Source organism: Geotrypetes seraphini, chromosome 9 (genome assembly GCF_902459505.1).
Source record: "Geotrypetes seraphini chromosome 9, aGeoSer1.1, whole genome shotgun sequence".
Taxonomy (NCBI): Eukaryota; Metazoa; Chordata; class Amphibia; order Gymnophiona; family Dermophiidae; genus Geotrypetes; species Geotrypetes seraphini.
Window position 1 is genome coordinate 1,842,801 of NC_047092.1, and position 25,058 is coordinate 1,867,858.

The following is a 25,058-nucleotide window of genomic DNA, read 5'->3' on the forward strand; positions in this document are numbered from 1 at the left end:
GGCTCTGGGCAAGTCACTTAACCCTCATTGCCCCAGGTCCATTAGATAGGGAAAAATGGTTGAGTACCTGAACGTAAACCAGTTAGGCCACAAGTGGTATATAAATACTGGAATAAATAAATCTTAATGAAGAACACATTGCCTGGAAAAAAAACCTCAATGAATTTCTACCGTTCCAGCATCTAATGCCCATCACAGTGTAGTGTAAAGAATCTTCATGCATTTCCTCATACTGTGCTCTTAGGGTTGCATCGATCGGCAACGCGGCTCCCCCCCCCCTCCCCGATTGGCATCGACGGAAAGCAACGCGGGTAAGAAAGGCAACGGGAACTGTAATTTTGCAAGCGGTGCTGCTTGCCCAAAGCTTCCCTCTGACGCAGCTTCCTGTTTCCGCCTGGGTGCATGGAGGGGTGGGGCGGGGCAGGGGGCCCAGTGTACTTGTGTGCCTAGGGGCCCTGGACCAATTAATCCTGCCCTGCACAAATTTTTCCTACTTCTTGCAGGAACTCAATTTCCCCATCCTGTCCCAGCAAGTTTTGTCCCTGTCCCTGTTCCTGCCCCATTCCTATAAGCTCAACCTTAACTGCACAAATCTCAAACATTTATGATTTTAAAATGTTTGAGGCTTGTGCAGATGAGGACAGAGCTTGCAGGAATGGGATAGGGACAGGAAAAGAACTCACTGGAACGGGACGGGAAAATGAGTTCCTGCAGGGAATTTGTCATTCTCTACTTGGAATGTGCCCCAGTGATTGAGGGGAATTAAGGTTTGACAGTTCCATGTGTGGCTGCTGGAACTTACATCCTTGCACGTATTTTACAAAAAGCTCTATGTTCACTGAGCCTTTTGGGAAATTACGCAGCTCCCATCTTCAATAGCTTACGCTGGGGTGAGACACCACATACTTTCGTATATGCCATGTCAATCAACCTTGAATCTAGTAGTAGCTTACCCTTTTAACAGAGATGTCCATGGAAATAATAGGAACCGGGACCTAAAGAGAGAGAGATTGAGACTGAAATTTCTAGCACACACTGGCAAAGCTCTGCATTTATGGCTTCAGTCATTGCAGAAGAGTCCATCGGCTTTAACAAGGTTAATGTACATATTTTGTAAATAGGAGCTGTTCCATAAATTAATTTTGACAGAAATCAATGTCATTTAAAAACAAAAACAGAATGAATAAAGCAAGCCAAGTATAAACTGATAGCATAGAGTAACTGAAACCCCAGTGGAGGTAGCTAATGGCTAGAGCAGTGCATGGTAAACTGGGGAAGCCCAGGTTCGAATCACACCACCAGTCCCTTATGATCTTAAGCTTCAATTGTCTCGGGTTCTAAAATAAATTTGTGCAGAAATGTCTAAAGGGTGATTCCATAAATTGGTGCCTCAGTCCCAGTGCCAGATTCTATACAATCAAGATTATTTTATAGAATATTAGAGCTAGGTCAGCATTGGCACCTTCTTATGTCATGTCAATGGCAGATGGAAGTTGGTATTAGTTTATATTATTCTGTAAACTACACATGTAACTGAGAGACACACACAAGGCCCCCTCATGCTCTGTCCATGTGTACAGCCCCCCCCCCCCCAATAGAATAATGCCCAGTGCACATGGGATCCTGTCTTTTTGGCATCCCTAGTGTACCTGGATGTAACACACTTTGAGGTGCTACTTAAAAAGACGTTAGTTCAACCCAACTTCTCCCCCTCACCCCTTCTTTGAAGCTGATCAAGGATATTTCTATAGTAAAACAGGAACAGTCTTTTTTTAACAACCACAGGGATCCTTTTACTAAGACACGCTAACTGATTTAGTGCAAACAAAAAAGCGTTCCGCAGCCTATGTTTCATTGATCAGGAGCAGAGGTAACAGCCATTGCCTGCTAAAATGTGATACTGCATCCAATCCGATTTCAAGACAATTGGTTTGACCTAGTAGGGCATATTTTATCTTCCTGTAATTTGGGAAGTCTTCCTTCTGTGCAGATTAGGGGTTCATTTGTCAGATCTGTAACTCAATAGGGATAGCATCTTTCCAGTTACGTTTAAGGCTTACTTTAAAAACTTGTAGCTCCTCCAGAATCACTTCCTCTGTTGATTCCATGTCCTTGTTGTATATTGTAATGATCTTAAGGACAATTCCATTATCTGAAAGCACATAAGAAAGCCCAGCATGAAACTGTGGATTAAGTTCAAAGGACCTCCTCTATTTAAATGCTTCTGTTTTTTTATTTTCTGCACAACAGTTATTGACGATAATCAGAGTGGACAAGTAATCTAGTGCTTTGAGCAGTCATCTTAAAACCGGGAAAGAGAAGGTTCAAATTCCTTTCTCCTAAAGTCCTTTTTGACTTTTCACATATCCCATTGCTTCAGGTTTGTGCTTAATTGGATGAAGTTACAGAATTTCAGTAACGTGGCAGAGGGAAGACTTCAGAGGTATGTAAGGTTCAGGGTGGGAGGGTCGGTGGGGTTCCAGTGCACAAAGGGATAGGAAGGAGAGATAGGTATAACACGGTACGGTGTTTTCTTGCTGAGGATGTGGTTCCTATCCTAGTGAGGACACTCTCTTTTTCAGTATGCATAGTCTTGGAAAATATGGTGATCGTGTGGTTCTGGAGGTAGTCTTTAAAGGCTTTCTGGTGTCATGCTCTGGTGCACAGGGTATCCTGGCTTCTAAACATGGCATGTGTCAAGGGTAGATACCATGTTTCCCTGAAAATAAGCCCTAGTGCGTTTTATGGAGCACAAATTAATATAAGACCCTGTCTTATTTTCGGGGAAACATGGTAATCATAGAATCTATCTTTCTCGGCAGCATGGGATGCAGAAAATAGGCAGTAAGCTGCTGCATTTAATAATAATAATAACTTTATTTTTGTATATACCGCCATACCCAGATGAGTTCTAGGCGGTTCACATTAATTAAACAGAGTTACAAGTAGTTCCATACAAGATTGATCAGAGTTGCGAACAGCGAAGAGAAGTAAGGGGGAGAGGGGGGAGTTGGGGGGGGGTTCGGTAGGGGAGAGGTGGAGGTTAATGAAGGGGTATTAAAGCCTCTCTATCACCAACATGCCCCTCCCATTCTTCATAGATTTTAAAAGAGCCATATTGGGCCCACTGCCTACCTACCGGATGCTCCTGCCACATATTCCATGAAGCTTCCTGAAGGTGAGAGAGCCCTGGAGAACATGTTGTAGAAACCTACTGATGAATTGAGCCACGCCAACTGAGGCCATCAAAGATGGCAATGCCTGGCTATTCTGTTGCTTGTGGAAAGCCATCATGGCGAGTGGATGGTCCCCATCTGCTAGAGGGGGATGGGCAGAAAAGTCTTACCTGTTCCAATAAACAAGACATCATACTGTCCGTCTTCTGCCTCCACTCGATCCACTACAATTTGCTTCAGACTGTACTTCCCATCAGTTTTGACAAGAACTGGCCTCTTGTGAGCTGGTTTAACAGGCTCGTACATCAGTGGGTGGCTTCTCGCAAATCTTACCACATCATCTGAGTAATCTTTGGTGCTGTCGTAGTGACCGCCATTAATCTTGCTTGCACACTGTAATACAGATAATTTGTACTTTATTATCAATAAGAATGGGACTGAGGCTGATGACAACACAGTGGCTATTATGGCAGCTCTGTTGTATTTCTTGCAATCTGGGCAGGCTCTATAATTGAGGAGAATGCAAAGAGAGCGCCAGGATACCCAGGGTTCAAATCCTGCTGAAATGGCCAGTCACTTAACTCCGTTGCCTCAGGAAGATAAGTCATGCCTTCTGCTAGTGTGACTACGCTTACACAACCCCTCTTCTCAAGTCACTTCACAATATCAAACTTCTCTTAATGATTTACAAATGAATTCTTTCTACAGCTCTTCAGTCTATCTCTTCTCTTTTCCCTAGTGTACCTGAATGTAACTCACCCCTCTCCAGGAACTTCTTTCAGCCGGTAAGTCACACTTATCTGTGCCCTACTCCACCATCATCTACTGGCTTAGACTTTCTGAGTCAGTACGCCCTTTCAAATCCAGTTTAAAGCCCACCTTAATTCATAGCCCCCTTATTCATTAATTTAATACCCAAGTTGTTCCAGTCATTCCCAGTGGCGTGCGGTGAGGGCTTTCAGAGGATTCAGTGAATCCCCAGCTCTACAGCCTTGCTTTTTTATTTGTATTTTTTACTTTTTCCTTGATGCAGTTTGATTTGTTGAGTAGGCAGCCTGCTCGACCAGTCAAACTGCATCAAAAAGAAAAAAAAAATGCAGGGCTCTTGGGCTGGGGATTCTCTGATCCCCCCTGAAGGCCCTGATAGTACTGATCTGAATTTGATTGGCTGAGCAGCATCTGTCTGTTGCCTGTTCAACCAGTAAAATTCAGAGCAATACCCTCAGGGCTTTTACGGGGTGGGGTGAATCCCTTGAAGGCCTTCACTGCATTCCATTGGCCATTTCCATAATAAATGAAATGTTCTAATCTCTCATTTATCTTGTTTGACTATCTTGAATAAACTGTAATCTCTGTTGAGCAGGGTCTCTCTCTTATGTGTTTTTGAACAGTATTGAGTATATCAAAACTTAAATATGTCTAAAAACCTGCCCAAGCCGCAGTTCTCTGGGAGGAATAGCAGGAGAGCTGAGTGCAAAGAAAAGACAAATGCTATAGAGCAGTGGCCTCAAACTCCAACCTTTTGCAGGGCCACATTTGGGATTTGTAGGCACTTGGAGGGCCTCAGAAAAAATAGTTAATGTCTTATTAAAGAAATGACAATTTTGCATGAGGTAAAACTCTTTATAGTTTATAAATCTTTTCTTTTGGCTAAGTCTTAATAATAATATTGTCATTTATAGCTAATGATCAAGAAACTGTTTTACTTTACTTTTGTGATTATGATAAACAGACCGAGGGCCTCACAATAGGACCTGGCGGGCCACATGTGGCCCCCGGGTCTCAAGTTTGAGACCACTGCTGAGGAGAATTGCTCTGGTGCCTTTTGCTGTGGAGCTGTTGAACTTAGAGGTGCCCGTGAGGTTTTCGGTTTGTTTCTTAAAAGGGAGAGAGTGACTGTGCTAACAGAAATTGAACATAGCATTTGTTTTGCATCCTGATGACTAGAAAGTTGAGCTTCTGAGGAGTGCTTTATATTATTTGAACACATTTTAGCCTGGACAGGAACTCAGATGAAGAGATCTTGGAGAAAGCTGGCCAAGATACTCAGAGGGAAGGACTGAGTCAAGCATAAAGATATAAAGATGTACCCATTCAAATGTTTTATTTTTCTTGGAATTTTAATAAAGGCTGTCGTATAACATTTTTTTTTTTTGGGGGGGGTGGCATCTTCTAGCTGGCTTACCCCATCCTTTACAAAGCCACATTAGCATTTTTAGAACTAACAGGTAACAGCTCGGACGTTCGTAGGAATTCTTTAAAGAAGATCCATCCCTCTACCAACAACTAGGCCACATTAACAGGACCCATACATACTTCCCACCAGCAGGGGGAGACACTAATTGCCTGTAGAACCCTACTTGGCCCTCAATCTGCCAGTGGTTTATCCTCCAATGAATAAGAAAACCTTGCTTTTGAAAAAGAGAAGTATTCCTAGGGTTACCAGACGTCCGGATTTCCCCGGACTTCTCCTCCATTTGAGGACATGTCCGGGGATCCAGACGGCTTTTCAAAACCCGGCACTTTGTCTGAGTTTTGAAAAGCTTCTGGAACGAGCGACATCGGGATGGCATTCTCACATGCACGAATGCAATGCGGTGACGTGACGTCATCGTTTCACAACAGCGCATGTACGAATGCCGTCCGACGTCGCTCGCTGCTCATACAGGTTGAGGGGGCAGGGCATGGGACGGAACAGGGCATGACTGGCTGGAACAAGGCTGGCCTGGGGACAGAGCCATGGGTCTGGATTTTCCATTTGGAAAAATACTCCTTTCCAACAGGTTCAAAGATATAAGAGGATGTTCTTGATGATGGCTTTGAACTTACTGTGTCAATAGGAAGCAAATTAGTGGGCTTTTTCTAATAGTGACATGGTCTTTATTTTTATTTACTGGATCATATGGTATAATTGATGCATCTAATTACAAGCATTTATAATATCCATGCAATTTTCCTTATGGGGGATTCACTACAAGCTCTTCAAGGATGTTATTTTAATATTTTGATTATCCTAACACAAGTCAAAATACATTAAATTTAGACATACACATAGCATAAAACATAGTCCCACAATACTTCCAACCCATTCATAAAACCATCCTCTCAACACCCCCAACCAATCACTGATAATAATGAGACCACCTTTTCCCCTCCTCGGCAAATGAATGTCTTCAATCGTTTCCAGAAAGTGGGCAATGTTGATAACAGCTGCAGGGCCAGAGAAGGTTTATTCAATAAAAGAGGTCCAACAAAGGCATCTCTAGCAGATTTGCATTCTCGAAATGTAGGATCCTACCTGGGGATATGCCAGCCTACTTTCTTCAGTGAAAATACTAAAAGAGGTCTTTTTTTCTTGCCTTAGATAAATGGTCTTCCTTTAACAGAGTCTAGCCCTGTCCAAGGACCCTAGACCTAATTACTTTCATTAAAAAAAAAAAAAAAAATACCCACTCCAAAACAAGTGCAAAGATTCATAGGTACTTATAAGAAGTTTGAAATCTGTGACTTGACAATAAACTTAACTTTACATAGTAACATAGAAGATGACGGTAGATAAAGACCCAAATGGTCCATCCAGTCTGCCCAACCTGATTCAATTTAAATTTTTTTTTTTTTTCTTCTTAGCTATTTCTGGGCAAGAATCCAAAGCTTTACCCGGTACTGTGCTTGGGTTCCAACTGCCGAAATCTCTGTTAAGACTTACTCCAGCCCATCTACAACCTCCCAGCCATTGAAGCCCTCCCCTGCCCATCCTCTACCAAATGGCCATACACAGACACAGACCTGCAAGTCTGCCCAGTACTGGCCTAGTTCAACATTTAATATTATTTTCTGATTCTAAATCTTCTGTGTTCATCCCACGCTTCTTTGAACTCAGTCACAGTTTTACTCTCCACCACCTCTCTCGGGAGTGCATTCCAGGCATCCACTAACCTCTCCGTAGAGTAGAATTTCCTAACATTGCCCCTGAATCTACCACCCCTCAACCTCAAATTATGTCCTCTGGTTTTACCATTTTCCTTTCTCTGGAAAAGATTTTGTTCTACGTTAATACCCTTCAAGTATTTGAACGTCTGAATCATATCTCCCCTGTCTCTCCTTTCCTCTAGGGTATACATATTCAGGGCTTCCAGTCTCTCCTCTAAGGGATCCCTGTCAACATCTAAGGGATCCCTGTCAACATGGATTCACTAGGGGCAGGTCATGCCAATCCAATCTTATCAGCTTCTTTGATTGGGTGACAGGAAAGCTAGACTCGGGAGAGTCTCTGGACATAGTGTACTTGGATTTCAGTAAAGCTTTTGAGAGTGTCCCACACCGTAGACTATTAAACAAGATGAAATCGATGGGGTTAGGTGAGAAACTAACTGCATGGGTCAATGATTGGCTGAGTGGTAGACTTCAGAGGGTGATGGTCAACGGCACCCTCTCTGAGACTTCGGAGGTGACCAGTGGAGTGCCGCAAGGCTCAGTCCTAGGACCATCCCTTTTCAACATATTCATAAGGGACTTGACCCGAGGGCTTCAGGGTAAAGTAGCACTGTTTGCAGACGATGCCAAACTGTGTAATACAGTAAGCGAAAGCAATCTCAAGGATAGTATGACATAGGATCTGATCACGTTGGAAAACTGGTCTTCGACATGGCAGCTGGGCTTCAATGCTAAGAAGTGTAAGGTCATGCATCTCGGCAGCAGAAATCCATGCAGAACACTAGCTAGGACTTCAGAAGAACGGGACTTGGGAGTAATCATCAGTGCAGACATGAAGGCTGCCAAACAAGTAGAGAAGGCCTCATCCAAGGCAAGGCAAATGATGGGATGTATCAATAGAAGCTTCGTTAGCCGCAAACCTGAAGTCATAATGCCACTTTACAGAACCATGGTGAGACCTCATCTGGAATACTGTGTTCAATTCTGGAGGCCACATTACCGTAAAGATGTGCTGAGTCGGTCCAGCAGATGGCCACTAGGATGGTCTCCGGACTCAAGGGTCTCTCATACGAAGAAAGACTGGGCAAATTGCAGCTCTATACTCTAGAAGAGCGCAGGGAAAGGGGTGACATGATAGAGACATTTAAGTACGTCACAGGTCGTGTCGAGGTGGAAAATGACATATTCTTTCCCAAGGGACCCTCGGTCACAAGGGGGCACCTGCTCAAACTCAGAGGAGGGAAATTTAGTGGTGACACCAGGAAGTATTTCTTCACAGAAAGGGTGGTGGATCACTGGAACAAACTTCCAGTGCAGGTGATCAGGGCCACCAGCGTGCTCGACTTTAAGAATAAATGGGACATCCACGTGGGATCCCTGCGAGGGTCGAGTTAAGGAGCTGGGTCATTAGCACTCAGACTTAATGGGGTGGGTCAGTAGAGTGGGCAGACTTGGTGGGCTGTAGCCCTTTTCTGCCGTCATCTTTCTATGTTTCTATGTTTCTATACGTCTTCTAGCACAAGCCTCCTATCATTTTCGTCGTCCTCCTCTGGACCGCCTCAACTCTTCTTATGTCTTTCGCCAGATACGGTCTTCAAAACTGAACACAATACTCCAATGGGACCTCACCAATGATCTGTACAGGGACATCAACACCTTCTTCCTTCTACTGACTACGCCTCTCTTTATACAGCCCAGCATCCTTCTGGCAGCAGCCACTGCCTTGTCATACTGTTTTTTCGCCTTTAGATCTTCGGACACTATAACCCCAAGGTCCCTCTCCACGTCTGTGCATATCAGCTTCTTTCCTCCCAGCATATACGGTTCCTTCCTATTATTAATCCCCAAATGCATTACTCTGCATTTATTTGCATTGAATTTTAGTTGCCAGGCATTAGACCATTCCTCTAACTTTTGCAGATCCTTTTTCATATTTTCCACTCCCTCTTCGGTGTCTACTCTGTTACAAATCTTGGTATCATCTGCAAAAAGGCACACTTTTCCTTCTAATCCTTCAGCAATGTCACTCACAAACATATTGAATAGGATTGGCCCCAGCACCGAACCCTGAGGCACTCCACTAGTCACCTTTCCTTCCTTCGAGCGACTTCCATTAACCACCACCCTCTGGCGTCTGTCCGACAGCCAGTTTCTGACCCAGTTCACCACTTTGGGTCCTAACTTCAGCCTTTCAAGTTTGTTCAACAGGTTCCTATGAGGAACTGTATCAAAGGCTTTGCTGAAATCTAAGTAAATTACATCTAGCATATGTCCTCGATCCAGCTCTCTGGTCACCCAATCAAAAAATTCAATCAGGTTCGTTTGGCACGATTTACCTTTTGTAAAGCCATGTTGCCTCGGATCCTGTAACCCATTAGATTCAAGGAAGTACACTATCCTTTCTTTCAGCAACACTTCCATTATTTTTCCAACAACTGAAGTGAGGCTCACCGGCCTGTAGTTTCCTGCTTCATCCCTGTGATCACTTTTAAGAATAGGGACCACATCCGCTCTCCTCCAATCCCCAGGAATCATTCCCGTCTCCAGAGATTTGTTGAACAAATCTTTAATAGGACTCGCCAGAACCTCTCTGAGCTCCCTTAGTATCCTGGGATGGATCCCTTCTGGTCCCATCGCTTTGTCCACCTTCAGTTTTTCAAGTTGCTCATAAACACCCTCCTCCGTGAACGGCGCAGAATCTACTCCATTTTCTCGTGTAACTTTGCCAGACAATCTCGGTCCTTCTCCAGGATTTTCTTCTGTGAACACAGAACAGAAGTATTTGTTTAGCACATTTGCTTTCTCCTCATCACTCTCCACATATTGGTTCCCAGCATCTTTTAGCCTAGCAATTCCAATTTTTATCTTCCTCCTTTCAGTAATATATCAGAAAAAAAATTTATCTCCCTTTTTTACATTTTTAGCCATTTGTTCTTCCGCCTGTGCCTTCGCCAAACGTATCTCTCTCTTGGCTTCTTTCAGTTTCACCCTGTAGTCCTTTCTGCTCTCCTCTTCTTGGGTTGTTTTATATTTCATGAACGCCAACTCTTTCGCCTTTATTTTCTCAGCCACTAGGTTGGAGAACCATATCGGCTTCCTTTTTCTCTTGTTTTTATTGATTTTCTTCACATAAAGGTCCGTAGCCATTTTTATCGCTCCTTTCAGCTTAGACCACTGTCTTTCCACTTCTCTTATGTGCTCCCATCCTAACAGCTCTTTCTTCAGGTACGTTCCCATTGCATTAAAGTCCGTACGTTTGAAATCTAGGACTTTAAGTATCATGCGGCTGCTCTCCACTTTAGCCATTATATCAAACCAAACCGTTTGATGATCGCTACTTCCCAGGTGAGCACCCACTCGAACATTAGAGATACTCTCTCCATTTGTGAGGACCAGATCCAATATCGCTTTTTCCCTTGTGGGTTCCGTCACCATTTGTTTGAGCAGAGCCTCTTGAAAGGCATACACAATCTCCCTACTTCTTTCCGATTCTGCAGACGGAACATTCCAGTCCGCATCCGGCAGGTTGAAATCTCCCAACAGCAGAACCTCCTCTTTCCTTCCAAACTTTTGGATATCCACAATCAGATCCTTATCAATTTGCTGCGATTGAGTCGGAGGTCTGTAGACTACACCCACGTAGATAGAAGTTCCATCTTCTCTTTTCATAGAAAAGCAATCCATAGCGCTTCTTCCTCTTCCCAGGTCCCTTTATTCATATACATTTGGATTCTAAGAGGATAGTGTCAATAATTTACCAAAGAGCTCCCTCTAATGGTTCTATACAATATGATGACTTCCAGAGTACCTCACAGAAACAACCATTATGAATTTCCAAAGTAAAGTACCAGCATTGCACACATGGTAAGAGCGGATAGCTTAGCTGGTTTTAAGAAAGGTTTGGATAAGTTCCTGGAGGAAAAGCCCATAGTCTGTTATTGAGAAAGACATGAGGAAAGCCACTGCTTGCCCTAAGAACATAAGAATTGCCGCTGCTAGGTCAGACCAGTGGGCCATGGTGCCCAGCAGTCCACTCAAGTGACGGCCCTTAGGTCAAAGACCAGTGCCCTAACTGAGACTAGCTTTACCTGCATATGTTCTGGTTCAGCATGAACTTGTTTAACTTTGTCTTGAATCCAAGGAAGGTGTTTTCCCCTATAACAGCCTCCGGAAGAGCATTCCAGTTTTTTACCACTCTCTGGGTGAAGAAGAACTTCCTTACGTTTGTATGGAATCTATCCCCTTTCAACTTTAGAGAACTCTCGTTCTCTCTATCTTGGAGAGAGTGAACAATCTGTCTTTCTCTGCAAAGTCTATTCCCTTCATTATCTTGAATGTTTCGATCATGTCTCCTCTCAGTCTCCTCTTTTCAAGGGAGAAGAGGCCCAGTTTCTCTAATCTCTCACTGTACGGCAACTCCTCCAGCCCCTTAACCATTATAGTCGCTCTTCTCTGGACCCTTTCGAGTAGTACCGTGTCCTTCTTCATGTATGGTGACCAGTGCTAGATGCATTATTCCAGGTGGGGGTGTACACCTTGGGTTTTGGCCAGGTACTAGTGACCTGGATTGGCCACCGTGAGAACGAGCTACTGGGCTTGATGGACCATTGGTCTGACCCAGTAAGGCTATTCTTACACATTGTCTTTGGTTCAATACGTTTTTGTATATCCAATCCAAACTACTGTCATTCATTGAAACCTTTACTAACGCAATCTGCATTCAAAACATAATAGTACTTTCATTTAGAAAATTATATTTATAGAGCATTTTGCCTTGCCTAAGACTGACACCTTATTTTTATGGAAATGTAATACTGTAGTTTGACATTATCTCAAGGGCACCAATACAGCTGTCTGTAAGTGGAAGGCAGATATATCAAACATACGGATGAGCATAACTACCGTTATAATTCAATAGGGTCCAAGCGGCACAAAAATTATAATATGAAAAATGTGAGGCAAAAGGACTTCAATCACCCAGACCGTGGGCCACACCCCAAGTCTTTAATGGGGTCATTAATTGTATCATCAGTTCTGAAAAAAACAGTTTTCTCAAATTATTTTTAAGTTTTTGATTGTTTTATTAATATAATTTTAATGCTGCCAAAAATACTCATCTGTGAGATTGATATATCTGAACTTTATTTTTGGTTAGTATTAAAACTTTTACAGTTTGTTCAGAATCATTCTATAAGTGGAAGGCAGACACTGACTCCAATATCGGCTATATTATATATTTACTTACTGAACCTGGTCTCGGATAAGGTATCTTTCCTTCATACATTGTCCAGTGATATTCAGGTCCTTCTTTATGTGCATATGGACCATTGAAAGCTTCTCGGATATTAGCCATACGATATACGCACACTGCATATCCTCTAAATATATTACTAGAAAACAGAAGGAGGAAAAAATATCATTGCTCCCTTGTTTGAAAGGGGCTTTGGACTTTCAGAGATTTCATCTGAATAGTACCATAAAGTATTCCACCCACTTTCTTTAACGTCTTTGATAGCTGTCAGGCTTTCAGGTAGTATATAAATAATTAAAATAAAATAAAAAAGTTGAACCCTATCATAAATCATAATACTTTTACGTAGCAGAATATAGACGGGTAAATACAGTGCTGAGAAAAAGTTAGGCTGATCTGTGTTTTATAAGAATTTATACTCGGAGGACCAATTTCTATCACCAGTGTCCTGATTGTAGGCGATCTTCCGTCTAAGTAACCAATCGGGAAGCATGTTTTCTAAAAAAAACCCCAAAAATCCATAACCAGAGGCAGGCTGCCTACATTGTATGTGTCTGTCATGGGATCAGAGAGGCACCTTTAGCTAGCCCAAGGCAGGGGATGGGCATGGTTTTGCCTGATAGGTGCCTAAAATGTGATCAGCTGAGCGGCTACAGCAGGGAACCCCCAAACCCACCATGACAGGAGGGATGCCCATTCCCTCATACCGCCACCTCCAAACCCCCTCACACTGTCAACGGTAGGAGGGATGCCCACTCCCTCCTAGTGAAACCCCCCAAACAACCCCAGGCAGGAGAGATGCCCACTCCCTCCTTCCGGCACCCCCCAACTGAAACCCCCCCATACCTTATTCAGCAAGGCTATTTCCTCTGGCCGGTAGGCCCACCTCTTCAGAATGGTGGGCCTTCCCCTTCCTGGTACATCCAGGGATGCACCAGGGAGGGTCCCAAGGCCCTTCCCATAGGAGGGGCTTTAGGCACCTAGGCCAACTGGAGTCTTAGGCCTTCTTTTCAGGCCTAAGATTCCGACTGGCCAGATCCCAAAGGTGGCTACTGAGACCGGGCGTCCTATACAGAAGAAGGCCCAGAATGTTTAAACCCCTGTAAAAAAGACAAATAGCTCACAGAATAAATGATCCAGAGAAAATAGGGTATAGCTTTGATTATTTATTCACCAAAAAAGACTGAAAAGCAAGAATTATTGTGAAAAAAGTATGTGATCTCTTCCTTCAGTAACTGGTATTTTATTCACAAAAACTATATAAAAAAAAAATCTCATAGAGGCTATTTTTTTCCTGTTTAACATATTACTTGAAGCCCTAAATCTCATCCTGATTTTGAAACTAAAACTGTGCATTTATTTATGTCCAGTAGGTGTAGCCATGTAACACAGGGAGAGTAGGTATAATGGAAGCCATAAAGAAGAGAGGACAGAGATGATATAAGGGTGGATATAAAGGGGGGGCTTAAGTCTAGCGAACAGCGGACAGTGGCAGGGACACAGATCCTTGAAAGGGTATCACAAACTATTCAGAAGCTCATTCGTGCCCCATTTGCCTTGTGAAGTACAACATCGCTGGGGCAAGAGTACGTGATCCTATGGATCCCAGGACTGAGTACTTTTAGAGGGGTGGGGAAAGAGAGGGGACAGGTGTGGATATAATCATTAGGGACAGAAAGATGAAAGCAAAATCGGATTCAGTGTTATAATGTTTACAGGAAATGTCGATTTGAAACGTACCTTGTAGTACTGAAGAGACCAAATATTTCCGGGTTTTTGCTATCACGAGTTTGCAAGAGAAAAACATCCTCTGTTTAAAAACAACAACAAAAAAAGATATTCAAATATTCTTGTTAGGACCTGCCCAGGATCCCCAATTTTCAACACCTCTACAGTATCTATGCGTGATATAGAAGCCCGTTTTCTAAATACATTTCCTTCCATGTTTTCCAATTTGGTCCATCTTACTTGTCCATGGATATTTTGATTGTCAGCACTTTTATACCGAGAGATGCCTCTTTACCAAATGAAACAGAGTTCAGAAGATTAGGGATAGTAACAGAGCCAAATGTATCTCGTATTTGCTCACTAAGCAAGAACATTTTTGAGAAACTGAAATGCCTTCATAGCATTTATAGATATCTCTCTCAAACACTTTTGTCTATTAGTTCATGACCATATAATTAGTCAAATAGATTATTCTAACTTGCTTTTTGTGGACAGATCTTAAGTCAGGAAGATGCCTTCAGACCTTGCAAAACACCTCAGCTAAGTTCAAGGTTTATTAATATTTGATTTATCGCTGAATCTGTTTACAAAGCGATGTACATAAGTAAAAGAATAAAATATAAAGATACAAATTAAAACTCAGTAACGACAGTTTTAAGACAAGACAAACTTGAATTGGGAGGAAAAATGGGGGAAAGATTACATCTGCTATATATAGAAAAACAAATACGAGAAAAAAACATAAGGGAACAGGGATAAGTAAAAGATTAAAAAACTAAAAATATTTTTAATAATGAGTATTAAAAACATCTTTAAAAAGGTGAGTTTTCAAATTTTTTTTAAGAGAAAGAAGATTACATTACATTACATTACATTAGGGATTTCTATTCCGCCATTACCTTGCGGTTCAAGGCGGATTACAAAAGGTTAATTTACAAAAAACAGAGTTACAATGATTAGCTAGAGAGGTAAGTTGTAGATCTTATAAACATTTAGCGGGTTGTTGAGGGTGAGGTGGTTTGTAAGAGAGTTAATAGGTGGTCATAGTGGAGATTCTTTTGTTATTATTAGTGCAGTAATGGGTAGATCAAATGTCAGTTTTAGAGTTACTAAGAGGTCGTGGTGTTATTGCTGCTTCAGGAATTTCTTGAAAAGTGTGGTTTTTATTTCTTTTCTGAACGTCCTATAGTCTGGGGTGGTCATCAGAAGGTTGTGATATGTTGTGGTAGAGAGTTCCACCATTGTGGACCCATAACAGAAAACATGTCTGCTCTTCTCGTTCCTATTGTTTTAAGGGAAGGTATAACTAATAAATTTTGAGAGGAGTTAATATGTCAAGCAAATAGATTGGACACAGCTTCTCATTTACTGAGGTGATAACATTGGCTCCCATTAGAGGCGGCTCAATATTTATTTAAATAATATATATAAATATGAGGGGGGGAGGGGGGGCTGTAAAGTTCTCAGCCCAGCCAAGAAGAGAATGAAGTGGATATGGGTCAATCAATGATCTGAAACGAGGTCAAAACATAGAATTTTGTTTCTACAAATTGGCACTTAAAGAAATAAGATGACGCTCTTTCAGCTAAAGTGGCAAAATAACGCTCAGAATTTAGGAAGTTGATTTGTTGGGCTGAGAACTTTTCAGCACCGTCACTGCTTCTTCCTAGGATAAGCAGCATAAGGGGAGAGTGTGGCACAGTGGTTAAAGCTAGAACCTCAGCACCCTGAGGTTGTGGGTTCAAATCCACGCTGCTCCTTGTGACCCTGGGCAAGTCACTTAGTTCCCCCCCCCATTGCCCCAGGTACATTAGATAGATCATAAGCCCACTGGGACAGACAGGGAAAAATGCTTGAGTACCAAAATAAATTCATGTAAACCATTCTGAGCTCCCTATGGAAAACTGAATAAATAAATAAAAATATGTTTTACTCCTTGGGATCTAGCTAGGTACTTGGGACCTGGGTTGGCCACTGTTGGAGAAAGGATACTGGGCTCGATGGACCTTCTATCTGTCCCAGTATGGTGGCTCTTATGTTCTTATGTGAGCCAAGTCTAGGACAATCAAGCCATTGTGACATGACTGATGAGGTTGGCTCTTAGGCATTGGTGGAATGAGGCATTATGACATCACAATCTCAGCTTTGGAATGTTGCTGCTCTTTGGGTTTCTGCCTGGTACTTGGGACCTGGGTTGACCACTGTTGGAAACAGGATACTGGGCTCGATGGACCTTCTATCTGTCCCAGTATGGTGGCTCTTATGTTCTTATGTGAGCCAAGTCTAGGACAATCAAGCCATTGTGACATGACTGATGAGGTTGGCTCTTAGGCATTGGTGGAATGAGGCATTATGACATCACAATCTCAGCTTTGGAATGTTGCTGCTCTTTGGGTTTCTGCCTGGTACTTGGGACCTGGGTTGACCACTGTTGGAAACAGGATACTGGGCTCGATGGACCTTCTATCTGTCCCAGTATGGTGGCTCTTATGTTCTTATGTGAGCCAAGTCTAGGACAATCAAGCCATTGTGACATGACTGATGAGGTTGGCTCTTAGGCATTGGTGGAATGAGGCATTATGACATCACAATCTCAGCTTTGGAATGTTGCTGCTCTTTGGGTTTCTGCCTGGTACTTGGGACCTGGGTTGACCACTGTTGGAAACAGGATACTGGGCTCGATGGACCTTCTATCTGTCCCAGTATGGTGGCTCTTATGTTCTTATGTGAGCCAAGTCTAGGACAATCAAGCCATTGTGACATGACTGATGAGGTTGGCTCTTAGGCATTGGTGGAATGAGGCATTATGACATCACAATCTCAGCTTTGGAATGTTGCTGCTCTTTGGGTTTCTGCCTGGTACTTGGGACCTGGGTTGACCACTGTTGGAAACAGGATACTGGGCTCGATGGACCTTCTATCTGTCCCAGTATGGTGGCTCTTATGTTCTTATGTGAGCCAAGTCTAGGACAATCAAGCCATTGTGACATGACTGATGAGGTTGGCTCTTAGGCATTGGTGGAATGAGGCATTATGACATCACAATCTCAGCTTTGGAATGTTGCTGCTCTTTGGGTTTCTGCCTGGTACTTGGGACCTGGGTTGACCACTGTTGGAAACAGGATACTGGGCTCGATGGACCTTCTATCTGTCCCAGTATGGTGGCTCTTATGTTCTTATGTGAGCCAAGTCTAGGACAATCAAGCCATTGTGACATGACTGATGAGGTTGGCTCTTAGGCATTGGTGGAATGAGGCATTATGACATCACAATCTCAGCTTTGGAATGTTGCTGCTCTTTGGGTTTCTGCCTGGTACTTGGGACCTGGGTTGACCACTGTTGGAAACAGGATACTGGGCTCGATGGACCTTCTATCTGTCCCAGTATGGTGGCTCTTATGTTCTTATGTGAGCCAAGTCTAGGACAATCGAGCCATTGTGACATCGCTGCTGAGGTTGGCTCTTAGGCATTGATGGAATGAGGCATTATGACATCACAATCTCAGCTTTGGAATGTTGCTGCTCTTTGGGTTTCTGCCTGGTACTTGGGACCTGGGTTGACCACTGTTGGAAACAGGATACTGGGCTCGATGGACCTTCTATCTGTCCCAGTATGGTGGCTCTTATGTTCTTATGTGAGCCAAGTCTAGGACAATCAAGCCATTGTGACATGACTGATGAGGTTGGCTCTTAGGCATTGGTGGAATGAGGCATTATGACATCACAATCTCAGCTTTGGAATGTTGCTGCTCTTTGGGTTTCTGCCTGGTACTTGGGACCTGGGTTGACCACTGTTGGAAACAGGATACTGGGCTCGATGGACCTTCTATCTGTCCCAGTATGGTGGCTCTTATGTTCTTATGTGAGCCAAGTCTAGGACAATCAAGCCATTGTGACATGACTGATGAGGTTGGCTCTTAGGCATTGGTGGAATGAGGCATTATGACATCACAATCTCAGCTTTGGAATGTTGCTGCTCTTTGGGTTTCTGCCTGGTACTTGGGACCTGGGTTGACCACTGTTGGAAACAGGATACTGGGCTCGATGGACCTTCTATCTGTCCCAGTATGGTGGCTCTTATGTTCTTATGTGAGCCAAGTCTAGGACAATCGAGCCATTGTGACATCGCTGCTGAGGTTGGCTCTTAGGCATTGATGGAATGAGGCATTATGACATCACAATCTCAGCTTTGGAATGTTGCTGCTCTTTGGGTTTCTGCCTGGTACTTGGGACCTGGGTTGACCACTGTTGGAAACAGGATACTGGGCTCGATGGACCTTCTATCTGTCCCAGTATGGTGGCTCTTATGTTCTTATGTGAGCCAAGTCTAGGACAATCAAGCCATTGTGACATGACTGATGAGGTTGGCTCTTAGGCATTGGTGGAATGAGGCATTATGACATCACAATCTCAGCTTTGGAATGTTGCTGCTCTTTGGGTTTCTGCCTGGTACTTGGGACCTGGGTTGACCACTGTTGGAAACAGGATACTGGGCTCGATGGACCTTCTATCTGTCCCAGTATGGTGGCTCTTATGTTCTTATGTGAGCCAAGTCTAGGACAATCAAGCCATTGTGACATGACTGATGAGGTTGGCTCTTAGGCATTGGTGGAATGAGGCATTATGACATCACAATCTCAGCTTTGGAATGTTGCTGCTCTTTGGGTTTCTGCCTGGTACTTGGGACCTGGGTTGACCACTGTTGGAAACAGGATACTGGGCTCGATGGACCTTCTATCTGTCCCAGTATGGTGGCTCTTATGTTCTTATGTGAGCCAAGTCTAGGACAATCAAGCCATTGTGACATGACTGATGAGGTTGGCTCTTAGGCATTGGTGGAATGAGGCATTATGACATCACAATCTCAGCTTTGGAATGTTGCTGCTCTTTGGGTTTCTGCCTGGTACTTGGGACCTGGGTTGACCACTGTTGGAAACAGGATACTGGGCTCGATGGACCTTCTATCTGTCCCAGTATGGTGGCTCTTATGTTCTTATGTGAGCCAAGTCTAGGACAATCAAGCCATTGTGACATCGCTGCTGAGGTTGGCTCTTAGGCATTGGTGGAATGAGGCATTATGACATCATAATCTCAGCTTTGGAATGTTGCTGCTCTTTGGGTTTCTGCCTGGTACTTGGGACCTGGGTTGACCACTGTTGGAAACAGGATACTGGGCTCGATGGACCTTCTATCTGTCCCAGTATGGTGGCTCTTATGTTCTTATGTGAGCCAAGTCTAGGACAATCAAGCCATTGTGACATGACTGATGAGGTTGGCTCTTAGGCATTGGTGGAATGAGGCATTATGACATCACAATCTCAGCTTTGGAATGTTGCTGCTCTTTGGGTTTCTGCCTGGTACTTGGGACCTGGGTTGACCACTGTTGGAAACAGGATACTGGGCTCGATGGACCTTCTATCTGTCCCAGTATGGTGGCTCTTATGTTCTTATGTGAGCCAAGTCTAGGACAATCAAGCCATTGTGACATGACTGATGAGGTTGGCTCTTAGGCATTGGTGGAATGAGGCATTATGACATCACAATCTCAGCTTTGGAATGTTGCTGCTCTTTGGGTTTCTGCCTGGTACTTGGGACCTGGGTTGACCACTGTTGGAAACAGGATACTGGGCTCGATGGACCTTCTATCTGTCCCAGTATGGTGGCTCTTATGTTCTTATGTGAGCCAAGTCTAGGACAATCAAGCCATTGTGACATCGCTGCTGAGGTTGGCTCTTAGGCATTGGTGGAATGAGGCATTATGACATCATAATCTCAGCTTTGGAATGTTGCTGCTCTTTGGGTTTCTGCCTGGTACTTGGGACCTGGGTTGACCACTGTTGGAAACAGGATACTGGGCTCGATGGACCTTCTATCTGTCCCAGTATGGTGGCTCTTATGTTCTTATGTGAGCCAAGTCTAGGACAATCAAGCCATTGTGACATGACTGATGAGGTTGGCTCTTAGGCATTGGTGGAATGAGGCATTATGACATCACAATCTCAGCTTTGGAATGTTGCTGCTCTTTGGGTTTCTGCCTGGTACTTGGGACCTGGGTTGACCACTGTTGGAAACAGGATACTGGGCTCGATGGACCTTCTATCTGTCCCAGTATGGTGGCTCTTATGTTCTTATGTGAGCCAAGTCTAGGACAATCAAGCCATTGTGACATGACTGATGAGGTTGGCTCTTAGGCATTGGTGGAATGAGGCATTATGACATCACAATCTCAGCTTTGGAATGTTGCTGCTCTTTGGGTTTCTGCCTGGTACTTGGGACCTGGGTTGACCACTGTTGGAAACAGGATACTGGGCTCGATGGACCTTCTATCTGTCCCAGTATGGTGGCTCTTATGTTCTTATGTGAGCCAAGTCTAGGACAATCAAGCCATTGTGACATGACTGATGAGGTTGGCTCTTAGGCATTGGTGGAATGAGGCATTATGACATCACAATCTCAGCTTTGGAATGTTGCTGCTCTTTGGGTTTCTGCCTGGTACTTGGGACCTGGGTTGGCCACTGTTGGAGAAAGGATACTGGGCTCGATGGACCTTCTATCTGTCCCAGTATGGTGGCTCTTATGTTCTTATGTGAGCCAAGTCTAGGACAATCAAGCCATTGTGACATGACTGATGAGGTTGGCTCTTAGGCATTGGTGGAATGAGGCATTATGACATCACAATCTCAGCTTTGGAATGTTGCTGCTCTTTGGGTTTCTGCCTGGTACTTGGGACCTGGGTTGACCACTGTTGGAAACAGGATACTGGGCTCGATGGACCTTCTATCTGTCCCAGTATGGTGGCTCTTATGTTCTTATGTGAGCCAAGTCTAGGACAATCAAGCCATTGTGACATGACTGATGAGGTTGGCTCTTAGGCATTGGTGGAATGAGGCATTATGACATCACAATCTCAGCTTTGGAATGTTGCTGCTCTTTGGGTTTCTGCCTGGTACTTGGGACCTGGGTTGACCACTGTTGGAAACAGGATACTGGGCTCGATGGACCTTCTATCTGTCCCAGTATGGTGGCTCTTATGTTCTTATGTGAGCCAAGTCTAGGACAATCAAGCCATTGTGACATGACTGATGAGGTTGGCTCTTAGGCATTGGTGGAATGAGGCATTATGACATCACAATCTCAGCTTTGGAATGTTGCTGCTCTTTGGGTTTCTGCCTGGTACTTGGGACCTGGGTTGACCACTGTTGGAAACAGGATACTGGGCTCGATGGACCTTCTATCTGTCCCAGTATGGTGGCTCTTATGTTCTTATGTGAGCCAAGTCTAGGACAATCAAGCCATTGTGACATGACTGATGAGGTTGGCTCTTAGGCATTGGTGGAATGAGGCATTATGACATCACAATCTCAGCTTTGGAATGTTGCTGCTCTTTGGGTTTCTGCCTGGTACTTGGGACCTGGGTTGACCACTGTTGGAAACAGGATACTGGGCTCGATGGACCTTCTATCTGTCCCAGTATGGTGGCTCTTATGTTCTTATGTGAGCCAAGTCTAGGACAATCAAGCCATTGTGACATCGCTGCTGAGGTTGGCTCTTAGGCATTGGTGGAATGAGGCATTATGACATCATAATCTCAGCTTTGGAATGTTGCTGCTCTTTGGGTTTCTGCCTGGTACTTGGGACCTGGGTTGACCACTGTTGGAAACAGGATACTGGGCTCGATGGACCTTCTATCTGTCCCAGTATGGTGGCTCTTATGTTCTTATGTGAGCCAAGTCTAGGACAATCAAGCCATTGTGACATGACTGATGAGGTTGGCTCTTAGGCATTGGTGGAATGAGGCATTATGACATCACAATCTCAGCTTTGGAATGTTGCTGCTCTTTGGGTTTCTGCCTGGTACTTGGGACCTGGGTTGACCACTGTTGGAAACAGGATACTGGGCTCGATGGACCTTCTATCTGTCCCAGTATGGTGGCTCTTATGTTCTTATGTGAGCCAAGTCTAGGACAATCAAGCCATTGTGACATGACTGATGAGGTTGGCTCTTAGGCATTGGTGGAATGAGGCATTATGACATCACAATCTCAGCTTTGGAATGTTGCTGCTCTTTGGGTTTCTGCCTGGTACTTGGGACCTGGGTTGACCACTGTTGGAAACAGGATACTGGGCTCGATGGACCTTCTATCTGTCCCAGTATGGTGGCTCTTATGTTCTTATGTGAGCCAAGTCTAGGACAATCAAGCCATTGTGACATGACTGATGAGGTTGGCTCTTAGGCATTGGTGGAATGAGGCATTATGACATCACAATCTCAGCTTTGGAATGTTGCTGCTCTTTGGGTTTCTGCCTGGTACTTGGGACCTGGGTTGACCACTGTTGGAAACAGGATACTGGGCTCGATGGACCTTCTATCTGTCCCAGTATGGTGGCTCTTATGTTCTTATGTGAGCCAAGTCTAGGACAATCAAGCCATTGTGACATGACTGATGAGGTTGGCTCTTAGGCATTGGTGGAATGAGGCATTATGACATCACAATCTCAGCTTTGGAATGTTGCTGCTCTTTGGGTTTCTGCCTGGTACTTGGGACCTGGGTTGACCACTGTTGGAAACAGGATACTGGGCTCGATGGACCTTCTATCTGTCCCAGTATGGTGGCTCTTATGTTCTTATGTGAGCCAAGTCTAGGACAATCAAGCCATTGTGACATGACTGATGAGGTTGGCTCTTAGGCATTGGTGGAATGAGGCATTATGACATCACAATCTCAGCTTTGGAATGTTGCTGCTCTTTGGGTTTCTGCCTGGTACTTGGGACCTGGGTTGACCACTGTTGGAAACAGGATACTGGGCTCGATGGACCTTCTATCTGTCCCAGTATGGTGGCTCTTATGTTCTTATGTGAGCCAAGTCTAGGACAATCAAGCCATTGTGACATGACTGATGAGGTTGGCTCTTAGGCATTGGTGGAATGAGGCATTATGACATCACAATCTCAGCTTTGGAATGTTGCTGCTCTTTGGGTTTCTGCCTGGTACTTGGGACCTGGGTTGACCACTGTTGGAAACAGGATACTGGGCTCGATGGACCTTCTATCTGTCCCAGTATGGTGGCTCTTATGTTCTTATGTGAGCCAAGTCTAGGACAATCAAGCCATTGTGACATCGCTGCTGAGGTTGGCTCTTAGGCATTGGTGGAATGAGGCATTATGACATCATAATCTCAGCTTTGGAATGTTGCTGCTCTTTGGGTTTCTGCCTGGTACTTGGGACCTGGGTTGACCACTGTTGGAAACAGGATACTGGGCTCGATGGACCTTCTATCTGTCCCAGTATGGTGGCTCTTATGTTCTTATGTGAGCCAAGTCTAGGACAATCAAGCCATTGTGACATGACTGATGAGGTTGGCTCTTAGGCATTGGTGGAATGAGGCATTATGACATCACAATCTCAGCTTTGGAATGTTGCTGCTCTTTGGGTTTCTGCCTGGTACTTGGGACCTGGGTTGACCACTGTTGGAAACAGGATACTGGGCTCGATGGACCTTCTATCTGTCCCAGTATGGTGGCTCTTATGTTCTTATGTGAGCCAAGTCTAGGACAATCAAGCCATTGTGACATGACTGATGAGGTTGGCTCTTAGGCATTGGTGGAATGAGGCATTATGACATCACAATCTCAGCTTTGGAATGTTGCTGCTCTTTGGGTTTCTGCCTGGTACTTGGGACCTGGGTTGACCACTGTTGGAAACAGGATACTGGGCTCGATGGACCTTCTATCTGTCCCAGTATGGTGGCTCTTATGTTCTTATGTGAGCCAAGTCTAGGACAATCAAGCCATTGTGACATGACTGATGAGGTTGGCTCTTAGGCATTGGTGGAATGAGGCATTATGACATCACAATCTCAGCTTTGGAATGTTGCTGCTCTTTGGGTTTCTGCCTGGTACTTGGGACCTGGGTTGACCACTGTTGGAAACAGGATACTGGGCTCGATGGACCTTCTATCTGTCCCAGTATGGTGGCTCTTATGTTCTTATGTGAGCCAAGTCTAGGACAATCAAGCCATTGTGACATGACTGATGAGGTTGGCTCTTAGGCATTGGTGGAATGAGGCATTATGACATCACAATCTCAGCTTTGGAATGTTGCTGCTCTTTGGGTTTCTGCCTGGTACTTGGGACCTGGGTTGACCACTGTTGGAAACAGGATACTGGGCTCGATGGACCTTCTATCTGTCCCAGTATGGTGGCTCTTATGTTCTTATGTGAGCCAAGTCTAGGACAATCAAGCCATTGTGACATGACTGATGAGGTTGGCTCTTAGGCATTGGTGGAATGAGGCATTATGACATCACAATCTCAGCTTTGGAATGTTGCTGCTCTTTGGGTTTCTGCCTGGTACTTGGGACCTGGGTTGACCACTGTTGGAAACAGGATACTGGGCTCGATGGACCTTCTATCTGTCCCAGTATGGTGGCTCTTATGTTCTTATGTGAGCCAAGTCTAGGACAATCAAGCCATTGTGACATCGCTGCTGAGGTTGGCTCTTAGGCATTGGTGGAATGAGGCATTATGACATCATAATCTCAGCTTTGGAATGTTGCTGCTCTTTGGGTTTCTGCCTGGTACTTGGGACCTGGGTTGACCACTGTTGGAAACAGGATACTGGGCTCGATGGACCTTCTATCTGTCCCAGTATGGTGGCTCTTATGTTCTTATGTGAGCCAAGTCTAGGACAATCAAGCCATTGTGACATCGCTGCTGAGGTTGGCTCTTAGGCATTGGTGGAATGAGGCATTATGACATCATAATCTCAGCTTTGGAATGTTGCTGCTCTTTGGGTTTCTGCCTGGTACTTGGGACCTGGGTTGACCACTGTTGGAAGTAGGATACTGGGCTCGATGGACCTTCTATCTGTCCCAGTATGGCGGCTCTTATGTTCTTATGTGAGCCAAGTCTAGGACAATCAAGCCATTGTGACATCGCTGCTGAGGTTGGCTCTTAGGCATTGGTGGAAT

At 44.3% G+C, this 25,058-nt stretch overlaps 1 protein-coding gene across 1 annotated transcript in view; it reads right to left on the reverse strand.

The window, feature by feature from the left end:
* The window catches only part of SEMA3E (semaphorin 3E), a 131,108-nt gene that overhangs the window by 11,146 nt on the left and 94,904 nt on the right, over positions 1–25,058 (reverse strand). Inside the window, exons 9-13 of the mRNA XM_033959336.1 lie at positions 14,101–14,170; positions 12,355–12,499; positions 3,347–3,569; positions 2,061–2,152; positions 954–995 (exon numbers count right to left, since the gene is read on the reverse strand). Coding sequence (XP_033815227.1) covers positions 954–995; positions 2,061–2,152; positions 3,347–3,569; positions 12,355–12,499; positions 14,101–14,170 — 572 coding nt within the window. The remainder of the gene's footprint in view (positions 1–953; positions 996–2,060; positions 2,153–3,346; positions 3,570–12,354; positions 12,500–14,100; positions 14,171–25,058) is intronic.